Here is a 14,606-nt window from a genome sequence, read left to right as displayed (position 1 = left end):
GTGGATTTCTTTTCTTTTCATTTTTTTGTGTGTTTTGATTTTTTTCGAGACAAGATTTCTCTATGTAGTCTTGGTGCCTGTCCTGGATCTCACTCTGGCCTCGAACTCAGAGAGATCCACCTGGCTCTGCCTTCCTAGTGCTGGGATTAAAGGCACCCGGCCACAGTGGGTTTCTTGTGTCACAGGATGGCTGCCAGGAGCATCTGATTGAACCCGTAGGCAGCATATAAGGGAGGAGAGAGACTTTCTGCAGCTGATGGGAAATTCTTGAGCGCTGTACTGATCAAATCTCTTTTAAAGCAAGAATGGTTTAGTCTTGGGCAGGTGTGATGGGATCGGAGCTAGCTGTGCACTAGAAGAACATGGCCTGGATGATGAAGATGTACGAAGTTCCCCTAGGAGTCTTGGTTTGCCATGGCCAGTGCTGGGACTTTTAAGATAACAATGTTGTTAGCTGCCTAAGCTTTATTAGCCTGAAAAGCCAGGATCACTTTGGTTTTGTTGGTTCTCTGAAGACTATTGATTATATTTGTAAAACAAAGGTCATTTAAAAAAGATTTGGAATAAGTAAGACGAAAAGTGTATTATCAGTCCAAGAAGCAATGCCTTGTGACTCAAATACAGCAACATAATTTCTTGAGAATATGCCCTCCTTTTCCCTCTTCTAATTAAAGTTTATTTTTGATGAAATGTAAAACATGTACTTATTTAAAAGTCAGAGCTCTATAATACAACATACTCAGTAGTTTGTATCTGTGTTATCTCAAACCTGCTCCCATTGTGGTAACCATTTTTGTTTGCTTCTAATTGCTCTTTTCTGTGTTTGTCTTTGCAAAAATAAAATAGTATGTATATGTGTACAGGTACTCATAAAGCCATCTGCCTGCTTCCTATCTTTGCCTACATAAATGGCAGCTTACTATATAGACACCATTCTGAACCTTTAAAAAATCTTAAAAATATCCTGGTAATTGCTCTGTTCAGATTACTGAAGACTTCTTTAATCTGCTTCTGCTTGGGTGGTTTATTAGCATTTGTATATAACGTAGTGTATTAATTTGTTCCCCTTTCATGGATGTTTGTGTTTTCAGTAATTCACTATTACAAAATGCAGTGCTACAGAGAACCCTCTGGTGTGTTTGGAGGTTGGTTGTCAGGTCAGAGTCAAAAGACAAAAGAGTTCCTTTCCATGAACTTGGACCACTATGGCCACCCAGCAGAATCACAGTTTACGGGTTTTCCTTGGCCGCCTTTGTGAGTCATCAAGCCCTGGGGCTTCTGCTGTTCTCATAGCGTACTTCAGTTGCTTACTTTTTATTCTTTTTCTTTTTTTAAAAAATTTTTATTTTATGTGCATTAGTGTTTTGACAGTTTTAAGCTGCCATGTGGGTGCTGGGAACTAAACTCAGGACCTCTGGAAGAGCAGTTCGTGCTCCTAACCACTGAACCATCTCTCCAGCCCCTGGTTTGCTTACCTTTATGAATGAGATTGAGTATATTTTTTTAAAACATAAGGGATAATTCTCCAAATCTTTTTTTTCCTCATGTGGACTGTCTTTTTGTTTTTGAGACAGGATTTCTTTGTGTAACTGCCCTGGCCGTCCTGGAAGTCGCTCTGTAGACCAGGCTGGCTTCAAACTCACAGAGATCTGCCTGTCTATGCCTCCTGAGTGCTGGGACTAACGGTGTGCACCACCACTGCCTGGGTCTTTTTTTAATTTAAATTTTATTTATTATGATTGTACGTATGATGAAAACAGATTTGCATATTCGTGGCTCATGCATAGAAGGGTGAAAGAAAACTTTGGGATTTGGCTCCCCTTCCACTGTGGGTTCCTGGGGTTCACACTCAGGTCCTCATACTTACACAACAAGCACTTTACTGAATGAAACAGATGAAACGGCTTCCCAGCCCCAAGAGCTCTTTAATCTGTTAGGACCCCTCCCCCCTTTGGTTTTTCAAGACGGGGTTTCTCTGTGTAACTTTGGAGCCTATCCTGGAACTCACTTTGTAGCCTGGACTGGCCTTAAACTCACAGAGATCTGCCTGCCTCTGCCTGCTTTTTAGCCCTTGACTGTTTTTTTTGTTTTTTTGTTTTTTTTGGTTTTTCGAGACAGGGTTTCTCTGTGTAGCTTTGCGCCTTTCCTGGGACTCACTTGATAGTCCAGGCTGGCCTCGAACTCACAGAGATCCGCCTGGCTCTGCCTCCCGAGTGCTGGGATTAAAGACGTGCGCCACCACCACCCGGCTGACTGTTTTTATAAACTCTAAATACACCCTCTTGGCTTTTTATCTGCTTTATTATCTTGCTATTCATAAGGTATTTTTCATTAGAGCTTTTTCTTTTTAACTGTTTTGGTTCAATGTCAGTCTCTTTGGTGTTGCTTCAAGGCTTAGTTGTGATTGTTTGTGATGGGCCTACATCACATTACACAAAGTCATTTTTTCTTTCCCTAAGCAAAATTTGGAAAAGCCCTTTCTGTTTCTTTTCTGAGACTGAATTTCTTGTGTCATCGTCTAATTTAGTTTTTAGGGGACCATAAGCAGACATGCGTAGCATGTGCAATGCAAGGCACTGAATTTGACTCCTAACACCACAAAAAAGTAGTTATTTTGATCAGATACAAAATAAGGTACAAATGATTCAAGTCCTCCTCCTCAGTGAGCTGTGAGCTGACTGCTGTATCCTGCATCCTGCATTCTGCCTATGCAGGTGAGGTGCCTAGTTCCTTCCTCAAACCTTATGACAGTAGCTAGTTACTCAGTAACTCTAACAACAATGGCTGCCTGGGCACACATGAGTCATACCTTAGTCTGTAGGAGCATCATTTAATGTAAAATTTGAAACTGCATTTGTATACATTGAGTTTAGTTCCATTTTCAATTAACATAATCCAGGGCTGGTAATATGGCTCAGTGGGTAAAGACATTTGCTGCCAAACTTGACACACCCAAGTTCAATCCTGAGGACCCACGCAATGGTAGGAGAAAAAGAACTACAAATTTCCTTGTGGCTTCCACATGCACACATATATGCACACATGCACACACAAATTAAGTGTATAAAAAATGTGAAGATTTTTTGATTTTTAAAAAAATATATTTTATTTTCCTCACTACTAGTTTGGAAGTTGTACTCTGTGTTAGAAACAGTGTAAGAAAGTCTGTGGGTTCTTCACTTAGGCAAAAATGAATGTCTTTGCTTTCCCATTGAAAGGACCTTCATAATCTTCTCTTGATATTTTTTTTGTTTTAACTTTAAGAGACACCTGTTCTATACTGTGAAGCCTTCATTAAATTATGCACATTTTAACCTTGACTTGTCTTTTCAAATTCCTTAGATAAGATTTCTTGGAGGAGAGAGATGATTGTTTCTAGTTAGTCTGAATGTCTTTATTTTGTCTTTGAAAGATGGTTTCACTGGGTATAGACTGTTAGGCTGTAGTTACTGTCTCTTAGAACACTAAAGCTACCTCTCTGCTTTTCGGTGTAGCTTCTGAGGTAGCATTGTAGGTCTCACTAGTACTTTTCGATGCTATCACTTTGTTTTTAATCCCCTCTGGCTAATTTTAAAGGTCTCGGTCTTGGTGTTCTGTACTTCATTCTAGTCTAGGCATGTGTTTGTATTTATTCTGACTGAGATTCTGTGGGCTTCTTAAAGCTGTGGTTAATGTGTCTCATCAGATCTGTCCTGTCTAGAGCTTCCTTAGGTTCCCACTAGGCCTTTCTCCCACATTTCCCATCATGCCCTTGCTCTCTGGACCAGTTTCTAAGTACTTTCATCCACACATCTTTCAGCTCACTTCACGCTTGAGGTGGGTGAATCTGCGAGTTAGCCATTGAGTTTCTATTGCCAGGGATTCACTTTGTTTTTCTAGCAGTTCTGCTTGGTTCTTGTTAGGTTCTTGTAGGTCTTTTTCTGGTTTTCCTACATGTATGTTCCAAGTGTTTTGTTTTAAGCATAGGAAGAATAAACGCTGATTATAATCTGTCTGATAATTTCACCATCTTCCTAGATGAAATAGGTGAAAAAAAGAATCTTGGGGCTGGTTCTTGCTTTTGGATCCTTGCTTAATTATTTTTAAACCGTGACGTTTTCCTAGGAAAAGTATTTGTGAGATTTCCTGGAGGCTTGGGATAAAGGTACATGTCCCATGCCAGCAGAAACAGAAAGTAGATCTGCTGTAGGAAGGACAGGGGAGGTTTCAATGTAAGGGAAATGAGCAGATTGTACTTTTCATAGTGATGTTTCTAAGCCCTTTGAGGCAGTTTTTAGTACTACTTTTGTTTGTTTATATTTTTAGAAGGTAATGTAATGCCTCTGTTACATGACACCCTCTCATTTAGCACAGTGTGTGTGTGTGTGTGTGTGTGTGTGTGTGTGTGTGTGTGTGTGTGTGTGTGAATTGCAAAAAAGAATGCTCATTTAAGGACAAACAACAGACCACAAGTATCCTCTCATCAGCTTAACTCAAATTTCTGTTACAAAGTGGGTTTGGGAGCCAATTTTACTGTTTTAAAAATATTTTCTTTATATCAAGTGTATATCATTAAGGCTTCAAAAAAGTCTTCGGTGTTTTTTGAATTTCAAGACTTTGGTAAAGGCTGGGGCCCGTGTATACTGCTTTATTGAAGTACTCTGTCCCTTCTGTGTGGTTGGTGGGATGCAGGTGAGAAGTGCATCTCTCAGGACTGATGGCTTTTTGCCTTGGCTGGTAGGCAAGATGAAAGTGCTCTTATGCTGTAGATATTTTGCTATGTATTTCCTTGTCCTCTGTTTCTTAAAATATATTATGCTAAGACTCAGGACTGGTGATATTGGTGAATAGAGATCACCTGTGGATTTCCATATGTCTAAGAATTAAGTGGTTTTGCTTACCTTTTGTAGCAATACTAAGTTTCAAGTCCCAAAGAGCATCCCAGACTACTGGGACCCTGCAGCCCTGCCAGACCCAGGATTTAAGGTATGGGATTCACACACCCTGGAGCTGGACAGAAGGGGTTCTATAAAGATGGACGGCTCATGGCACTGGAGAGTAGAGATGTATGTGGGCTTTCTGCTTTGTTTCTGTAGATCTTGGGATTTTCATACTGGGTGACTATGGGTTATATGTATGGGTTGACTGTAGCTCTTAGGGAAAGGAGGTGGTTAGTGTAAGGGAAAATGTGAGCTGTGACATTTGCTAGGGAGGACAGAAGTAAGGAGCTTCCAAGCAGGGCTAGATTAATACATCTGTTTCACTAAGTAATAAAAAGAAACAGGGAGTATTTGAGTGTGATGAGGGGAAGACACTGGACAGTAGTGGACAGGAGGCCTGCTTTCTTGGAGTGGTGCTGAGCAGAACACTGTCTTGATGAATGTCCCTGGTGCTCCATCAGTGTGAGGCACCTTGGCTGATTTCCAGGGCTGGGAGCATGGCAGACACTGCAGACAGGCTTCTCCAATATGGAGCCTGTCCTGGGAGGATGTCTCTTACAGAGCTCAAAGCACACACGGTAGCAGGAGGCAGCATGTGAAGGGCTAGAGGAACGTACACACCTCTGTTGATTCGAGTTCTTGCAGGCCATGTGCTCTACTTTCTTGTCTTTGGCCTATGTGGGGTATAAAACGGTAACAGTGACATCCTGGAGATACTTAAGATGGGTAGATTAGGCACCACCAGCTGACCTAGGAACCATTTTCAAAGTGAACAAGAGGGAAATTACTATACTTTGAAAACATTTCATATCTGGAGAAACTGCATCTCAGAGAAGAGGGGGCAAACCATCACTTTTCGGCTTTGTCTTGAAGTTATAGAGATGCCCGGTGATCTCAAGACAGTTCATATATTTGAGTCATCTGACGATAACATAGGAAAATGATTTTCCCCTTGTAGAAGATTATTCTCAGTTCTTCCTCAGAAGAGTACCAGAAGGTGTGGAACCTCTTCAACCGCACACTACCTTTCTACTTTGTTCAAAAGATCGAGCGGATCCAGAACCTGGGCCTGTGGGAAGTCTACCAGTGGTATGTGTGACTGATAGCTGTCTTTCTTACCCTGCTGGCTGCTTATCAGCGTGCCCTGCCTCTCCAGGACAGTCAAGAGGCAGCAGCATGCTCGCCCAGTGCCGTTGTATGTCAGGAACTGTCTCTGCTCTTACTTTCCCATCCTGAGGCTGTGTGATGTAGCAGCCCTCTGTAAAGGTGAAGGGACTGAAGCTTCCCTAGCATTGGCCCTGTTCTCATTATGACTGGTAAACCTTGTCAATTCTGACTTTCTGGAGATCAGCGGGACAGAGCAAGACAGTTCACTCACACTATCAGCCTTAAGAACTTCAAGTTGTAGTTAGAGAATGGAGGGGCCTCATTTATTTGTTTGTTTGTTTGTTTATTCTTCCCACGAGGACCAGCATGCTCATGTTCACCTACCTTTTCTCCACATAGGGTAGAAGTTCATCATGGCTCTCCATGATGCCTGGGGCCTGCTGACTTGGCCTCCCGTGGGTCTGGGACAGTACCATACCTCTCTGCAGTGATGGAGCCAGTCATAGTAGAGAGGGGAGGATGGGCTCTGAGGGTGAATGCCCCCACCCCCAGACCAGCAGCCTTACAACCTTTCTCAGCTTCGCAGCTTCCCAGGTTCAGCTCTACTCAGGAGCTTCTAAGAGCTGTTCTGCTTCTGGAACCTTTTGCTCTTTGACCAGACCCCAGCCCATCTTCTCTCCATTCTGTGCTCTGTGGCTTGAGCCTCCAGGGGTTGGCCAGGGAAGCCACAGCCTTCTTCTGGTCACATGATACTTCTTTTCTTTTTTTAGAAAATGGGTCCAGGAAGCTGATCTTTGGTGGTCAACACCTTCTTCCTTCAGCATGCATGTTTCTACCATTCTAGGCAAAAAGGGCAGATGCAGAAACAGAATGGAGGGAAGGAAGTAGACGAGAGGCAGCTGTTCCATGGTACCAACACCAGCTTTGTGGATGCCATCTGCCAGCAGAACTTTGACTGGCGGGTCTGTGGTCTGCATGGCACATCCTATGGCAAAGGTAAGGCAGGGCTGGCTCCACCAGCAGCTGGGAAACGGCTTGAAGACATCCTCACAGAGGCTACAGGAGGAGCCGGCCAGTCCATGCTGCCAGTGACAAGTGCCATGGCTCTGGCCGTGCTCGGTGGGGACAGCTCCACCCTGAGCTGCCAGTGCTCGGTGGGGACAGCTCCACCATTATATGTGATCCGTTACATGTGATCGAGAGCTCAGTCAGCTTATGGCAGGGCAGTCCTGCTCACTGGGACTTGTTTGTGGTAGAGTGGAGGCTCTGGGAGGTAGTGAGAGTTGGAAGAGGAGAGCAACTACACCTTTCTAACCTTGCTGAGCACCCTAGGCTGTGCCTTAATGACATCCTTAGAATAGAAACCAGAGAGTGTCGTTCCATTGAGCACATATGAATTCTCTAGGCATTTTTCTCTCTTAGTTATTTTAAAACATTATTTGGTAGTAATTTCAAACTCACAGCAAAGTTGCAAGCTGTGTGTTTATGTATTTATACACGCATGTATGTATAGTGATTCTTGCATAAATTGTATCCACATTCCTCAATTTTAACATGTTGCCATGTTGGCTTCTTTCATCTTTTCATTTTCTGAACCATTTTTAAGTAACTGGCATCTGTGGTTCTCTTGCACCTTCCAATACTCATTACGAAGAAGGCAGGTGGATCTCGGTGAGTTTGAAGCCATCCTGATCTACATGAGTTCCAGGAGAGCCAGGGCTATGTAGAGAGACCATATCTCAAGACACAAACAAACAAAACCCGAAAGAATCTGTTTGACTTGAACTCCATGGACTACCTGATTATCAGTTTTAGTCTGATGTGACATTTGTGGGATTGACAAGCTGCTGATAGGTTTGTAAGCCCTGTGAGAGGGAGCAGCTTCTAGTTCAGGTTCCCATTTGAGAAGAATCATTGTTCTATAGGTTGGGCTACTGGTGTCTGTAGAATGGCTCAGTAGGAAGAATGTTGCTCCTTTTCCATGGTACCCACTGAGGCTGGGTGGGGCAGCCCTGTTCTGTAGGTGCAAAACTGAAGTCCAGAACCAAGTATTGACTCTAGGTTTTCGCTGGATTCAGAGCTAAGATTAGTTAGGGGACGTCCTCTCGTGCCCTGCTACATAGAGAGGTGTTGATGACTTCCAGGAGTGACGAAGACGGTAGAGAACTGGAGTAGAAGGGGGTGTTGTGGTGTTGGAAGAGCAGAGACTGCTGGCACCACATTGCCAGGATGTGCCCTTCCAGTGCCCTGTAGAGCCTGTGTGTGTCATTTCAGGGAGCTACTTTGCGAGAGACGCTGCCTATTCCCACCACTACAGCAAGTCCGACACGCATTCCCACACCATGTTCCTGGCCCGGGTGCTAGTGGGAGACTTCATCAGGGGCAATGCTGCTTTCGTCCGCCCTCCAGCCAAGGAGGGCCAGAGCAATGCCTTCTATGACAGCTGCGTGAACAGCATGTCCGACCCAACCATCTTTGTAGTTTTTGAGAAGCATCAAGTTTACCCCGAGTACCTCATCCAATATTCCACTTCCTCCAAGCCCCCGGCTACTGCCCCCTCCATCTTTGTTACCCTGGGTTCCTTGTTCACCGGCCGGCAATGAGCGTGGCCAAGGTGCATTAGGCCTTTCTGGTGGAGTTGTTTGGAAAGTCTTTTTTTTAAACAAAACTTTTAATGAACTATTTAATGTGGCTTCTCAGTGAAGTTACAGTCTTTTTTTTCTTTTCTCCCCTAGTGCTGGGGATGGGCCTTGTGCTTGCTAGGCAAACACTCTACCACTGAGCTACACCCCCAGCCCTTTTAAAATGTTTTTATTATGAGGCAGAGTTTTGCTAAACTACATTCTGCCTCAGTCTCCTGAGCAGCTGGGATTACAGGTCTATATTGCCAGGCCTGACTTGAAGCTACAATCTTAATCCTTGGCTGATAACAGTTTTAGTTTTTAGGTCCTTTCAGATTGGCTTATGATCTCACCAGTGGTGATTGTGAGCCCAAGTGTGCCTTTTAGTAATATTAGCATTGTATTTTTAACTCTTTGATGACTTTGATGTTTATTAACTCCAAGCACAGAATTTCTACATACTGTTTTATAGAATTTTTTAATTGTTAAGAGTTTATGTCTGTAGAACAGTTCTGTTGGAGGGTCCTGTGGTCCACTGTGCTTTTTTGTCAGAGTAGCATAGTGGCCTTTGGGGGAAACTACAGGGAAGGCCTCGGACATCGCTGTCACTTCTGCCCACTGCTCTGGCACTAACCCAGGCAGTTCTTGGTGTAAATGAAGCACATTCCCCCCTGCCCCCAACTGGAGACATAGACGAGTACCCCCCGAGTCCTGGGCTTGTCTCATAAGTGCCTGTGCCCAAATCCCGTAAGCATACAGGACACCTCCCAGGTGTGGGTTTTCTGTCCCAGTGAGATTGACTAACCTGTGCTGCAGATGTTACATAAGAGTATGGAAATAAAAGACTATGAAACAATGAAGGCTGGAGTTAATTTTTCAGTGTGTTTACAAAGAATAGGGAGCAGGCCCTTCCCTGGGCATTGGATTATCTTAGTCTTGTAGGCTAATAAAGCAAATTACTATAAACTGAGTGGCTTTAATGAAAACTAAGCATTTATTGTTCAAGGTCCTGGAGACTAGAAAGTTCACAATCAAGGTGCCTGTAGATTCAGGGTCTGTTAAGGATCATTCCTCATAGCTGGCCATCTCACAATAACCTTGGAGGCAGAAGGATTTCTAACTCAGGCCCTTATAAGGATGTTAATCTCACTGATGAGGGCTTCATTCTCTGGACCTAACCACCTCCTGAAGAACCCACATCCCGAGACCATCACCAGTGGGTGCAGATTTAACATGGGTTTGTGGGGAGAAACATTCAGACCGTAGCAAGATATAACAGTTAATATCACTGGCCTCTGTAGGGCTGAAGGTCTGGTTCCCTCACTTGCTACCTCCTCTTCCAAGGTTCTAGGAAGGGCCCTCGCAATATAGTCACGTGTTCACATGTATATTTATATTTTTCTTTCCTCCAACTCATAGAAAGGTTTTTTCCCACAAGATGTAGTTTCCCCATTGAACAATGTGTTCTCCACATACATCTGTGTCTGAATACACTCGTGTGGTCCAAGCTGGCAGGGAGACTGACTCCATCTTAAAGAGGTGTGCAATTGGTATGTCCTGTGGTGATCAGATCTAAGGCAGTTTAACTAGATTTATCATCTTTGGAGTGACCTAACACCTTACACAGGGCATTGTTACTAATCAATCCAGAGAGAGCTGAGTTAAGTGGTCAGAAAGATAAGCCTTTGCTTTAGGGTCAGCCATATAGCTGCTGCAGACAATGTGCTTTTCATGAGTTTTCAGTGTGGCTCTATCACATCCTGACTGATCCTGAAAGTTCACTGTGTTTTGCTTGAGTTCCTGGTCCTGCTGTGGTAGTATAGAGGGTGGGGAGGGCATCTGTCTGGTCCTGTGAGTGTGGCAGAGGCCACTGTTTGGCCTGGCAGTGCTAGGGAGGGGCTTAGAGCCACATGAGCAGTTGCCCGGTTGTGTGGGGCTGGGGAAGAAAGGCTGTTTATGGATTATATTTTTATTATATTTATTATATATTTATTATTTATAGACCTGCTGTGAAAAGGTCACTATCTTCACAGACAGGACTGTTAGAATCACTGGAAGCCCATCCCTTCTAGCAGTGAGAACCCTCAATGTCCTTCCTAGCCCTGCTTACATCCTACTCTGTTCATGCCCAACACCAATAACCTTGGACAGGAAACAGGATGTGCACAAAATCTTCTGTTATATCCCACCTAGATCCTCACGGACCCTTCTAATCAGTTGCATCTACATGTTTTTGCCCTGAATCCTGTATCCTTTTACACCAGACATCATTCTAACACCTTTCATCAGGTGGCCACCCCTCCTGTTCCTGTTTTGGACTGTTCCTTCAGCAGGGACATGATTCCCCCTCCCCCCCAATGCAGGGTTTCTCTGTATAGCTTTGGAGCCTGTCCTGGAACTCACTTTGTATCCCAGGCTGGCCTCAAACTCACAGAGATCTGTCTGCCTCTGCCTCCCAAGTGCTGGGATTAAAGGTGTGCGCCCACCACTGCCCAGCTTACCTGCATGTTTAGCTGGGCCTCCTGCAGTGGCTGATGAGTGTCAGGAACTGGGAGAACTGTCAGGGGAGTAAGGGAGGTCTGTAGGTCTCCAGGAATGTTTGGTTTTCTCCAAATGAGTCTGAACCCCCGGACTAAGCATTAAGAGAGCCAACAGTGTGCCCTTTAAAGAAAAAGATCCTTTAACCTGTATTATTCTGTCTGTGGAAACTTCCAGTAAATTTCTTCTACCCTTATTTAGTCAAAACATAACGAGGCTTTCGAGCCACTTTGAGGCTGAGTGTCCATACATATTATTCTCTGAAACCTATTCATCACGAGAAGCTAAAAAAGCCCATTCCGGTGCCCTCAGGACCTGTTCACCCAAGTTTCCCTGTTTCCCCTGCACCGTCCTGAGGCCAGGACTGCTTTGACACCATACTCACGGTTTAATCAAAATGACCTTTCCCTTATTTAACCTCAGTCCCAAGAAAGCCATGCTTTGAACCCCACTGTCAAAATGAAGCGTGACAAACATTTATTAAACATCCAGGACCTGTGACATAACATGCTCAAGTGCCAGGTACCCCTTTAATCACCCTAAGATAAAGATACCATCTCTGTATTTCTTTAAACATTTCCGTCTCCACACCAGGCTTTTGTTGGAATCCCGGGGGGGCCCTTCAAACAGGACTTGCAGATGTCATCATCACAAAGTGCTTTCTACGTGACTTCTGTGTCAACGTGACACAATCTTGATGTGGACTCCATTTTTGGGGCCTAGGGCAGATTTGGATTCTAGCTGAAGTGGAACCTAAAATAGAGTAAATTAAAATATTTGTCAGAACTTAGCCTGAAGCATGGCTTGTGAAAATCTTGCTGTGGGCTGAGAGACAAAACCTTGGGAGTCGGAAGGAGCCAGAGAAAGGGTCCCTGGCTTCTTTCTGTAGAAAGAGTTGAGCACTCCAAAACCCTTCAGGATCAGTTACGATGACAGGTACTTGCTACTGAGGGTGATGCTAATAAGAGAACCTCATGGAGTCAGGCCAGCACTTACTGGAGCACAAGCGCACAGTCATCCCCCCTCACCGGGATGAGATGGAGGCTGTAGTTTCTAGCACATGCTTTGATCGAGAGATGGGGCATCCCTGGGAGGAGGGGACCAGCCCTGGCTCACAGGCAGAGAAGCAGGGTGGGCGGGCTTGGAACACCAGACCCTCACCTCAGTCTCGGAGCTGGCTTCAAAGCGGAACTTGTGTAGGATCTGGAGGACTGTCAGCTTGACCACCAGCAGCCCCAGCCGCACTCCGAGGCAGCTCCTGGGGCCAGCTCCGAAGGGCAGGTATGTGAAGGGTCTCTGCTGAAGCCGAGCCTCTGCTGTGAACCTGCGGGTCAGGTGGAGGTTACAGTCGGCCTGAGACACCTGCCCCATCGGAAGCAGTGGTTCTCAGCCTTCCTAACGCTGCGACCCTTTAATACAGTCCTCCTGTTGTGACGAGCCCCCCCCCCATAAAATTATTTCATTGCTACTTCATAACTATAATTTTGCCACTGTTATGAATCGTAATATATATGTGTGATATGCAGGACACAGGTTGAAAACGACCGATCTGAATTCTCATTTCTGGCTAAGCGACCCCTTCTTCTGAGGTCCCTTCCCTCCACCAGGGACAAGAAGTTCCCGTGTCCAGGACTCTCCTCAAGGTTCTGGGTAGCTGGTGGCCTCTGACCGCCATGCTCTGGTCCCTCAGCACTGTCCTGCCCAATCCCAGAAGCTGCTCCATTCAGACAGACAGCTGAGTGCACCCTCTCTCCTTGTCTAGGAAGTCATTATTATCCATGTATGTGTGAAGCCCGGAGATAATCCAAACTCCTAAGGCTTGACAAGCACACCCCGACCCCAGCATGCCTCCCCTCCCTTCACATAAGACCACACAGCCTCTCTCATTTCCTCAGCGAAGTTCCCAGGCACTTTGGTCACATCCCAGAAGCCCTCCCAGGGTCCGACCTGCTATCCCATCGAAGACTGGAGGCTACCTCCCCACTGCCCTGGCTTTGCTGCCCAGAATGTGGGAAGCTTGAGTCCTTGGGCACCTCAAGATTTGGACTGAAGGCAGAATGACTGAGCTTGCTATCAGATCTCAGCCCTAGCTCTGTGGAGCTAGGTGACAGTCACCAACCTGTGATGACCAGCTTGCTTCTTACCACTTCTAGGCTTTCTTGTCATGCTGTGAGTCCCACAGCTGCTGTTTTTGGTTATGAATCTTTGCCGTGTTTGCAGGAGCTCCTGAGCTGTGGGATGTTAGTTAGTGGAGAGGTGCACTGGGTTCAGATGGAGTTAGTAAATGGAGAACCCCAGTGGCTCCTTTAGCGCCTCCCCTGGTGGGCCACAGGAGAAGGAAAGTGACTGATTCTGTCAAGAAGCAGCGTGTGAGGGCTGCCCGGGTGTTTTATACCATACAGCCTAGAAATGAAGTCGACAGCAGCCAGATCCATGTCCACGAAAGGAAGAGGACCCAGGTCTGCTGGATCTCATGAATTTAGGTTTGAAGGGCAGTTATGCTGATGTGAACGCACTAGATGGAAGTGATGTGTTTTGTTGCTTTCTCATGCACACACAAAATATAACCCTGCAAGGTGGAGAGATGGTTCAGTGGTTGAGATCATGTACCACTCTTGTAGAGGACTAGAGTTTGGTTCCCAGTATTTATGCTGGGCAGCTCATACCTGCCTGTAGCTCCAGCTCCATGGGACCTGATGCAGTTCTGGCCTCCATAGGTACCTACACTCACAGCACATACTTGCACGCGCGCGCGCGCGCGCGCACACACACACACACACACACACGACACATAATTAGAAATGAAATCTGAAAAAATAAAAACAAACCAACCCTGCCTCCTGTGTCCTGTCCTGGACAAACAGAAGATACTGACTCTTATGTGCATTATTGCTATCATGCTAGATCTTTGGATCAGTTTTTCCTTTGGAAATGGTGCTTCACAGTCTGTCTGAATTGGCGTGATCTTTGTTTGGGGACAACTTTGCCTGTGACTCCTATCTGCTGTCTCTATAGCAAAATTTCCATCCCATACACTCACATCCCTCAGGGACACCTGTTTCTAGACAGAATCCACTCACCTTTCAGGTTCAAAGATCTCAGGGTACGGCCAGTGCTCTGGGTCATAGTGTAGGGCACCCACAGCTATCTCCAGCACTGTACCTGCGGGGATGTGCTGTCCCAGCACCTCACAGTCCTGTGCTGCCTCCCGTGTGAATCTGTGGGAGACAGAGGCAGGAAAGCTTGCCAGTGTGCCAGTGGGTAGGGGCTTCAGGTGTTATGGGACCCAAGATGGAGTGTGGAGTGAGACTAGAGACTGGACCCAAACCTCTTGCCAGGGTGAACCAGAGAGGAAACCAAGTTTTTGTTCCATAAAACCCTTCCAATCTCAAGGCCCTTGTGATGTGCATGGCCCTTGGAG

General features: G+C 45.5%; 1 protein-coding gene and 1 long non-coding RNA gene across 2 annotated transcripts in view; one reads left to right on the top strand and one right to left on the bottom strand.

Moving 5' to 3' along the window:
• Nucleotides 1–8,749, top strand: part of Parp12 (poly(ADP-ribose) polymerase family member 12) — a 35,345-nt gene extending 26,596 nt beyond the window's left edge. Inside the window, exons 9-12 of the mRNA XM_059257612.1 lie at nt 4,890–4,965; nt 5,878–6,008; nt 6,871–7,022; nt 8,301–8,749. Coding sequence (XP_059113595.1) covers nt 4,890–4,965; nt 5,878–6,008; nt 6,871–7,022; nt 8,301–8,629 — 688 coding nt within the window. The 3' untranslated portion in view covers nt 8,630–8,749. The remainder of the gene's footprint in view (nt 1–4,889; nt 4,966–5,877; nt 6,009–6,870; nt 7,023–8,300) is intronic.
• Nucleotides 8,750–11,807: 3,058 nt separating this feature from the next.
• On the bottom strand, nt 11,808–14,391 carry LOC131905750 (uncharacterized). Its single transcript, XR_009378036.1, has 3 exons — nt 14,266–14,391; nt 12,347–12,509; nt 11,808–11,938 (listed from the first exon to the last, which is right to left on the bottom strand). It is a non-coding gene; the product is annotated as an uncharacterized LOC131905750 (long non-coding RNA).
• Nucleotides 14,392–14,606: the final 215 nt, after the last annotated feature.

Source organism: Peromyscus eremicus, chromosome 3 (assembly GCF_949786415.1).
Source record: "Peromyscus eremicus chromosome 3, PerEre_H2_v1, whole genome shotgun sequence".
Classification (NCBI taxonomy): domain Eukaryota; kingdom Metazoa; phylum Chordata; class Mammalia; order Rodentia; family Cricetidae; genus Peromyscus; species Peromyscus eremicus.
This window is presented reverse-complemented; position numbering and strand designations above follow the sequence as displayed.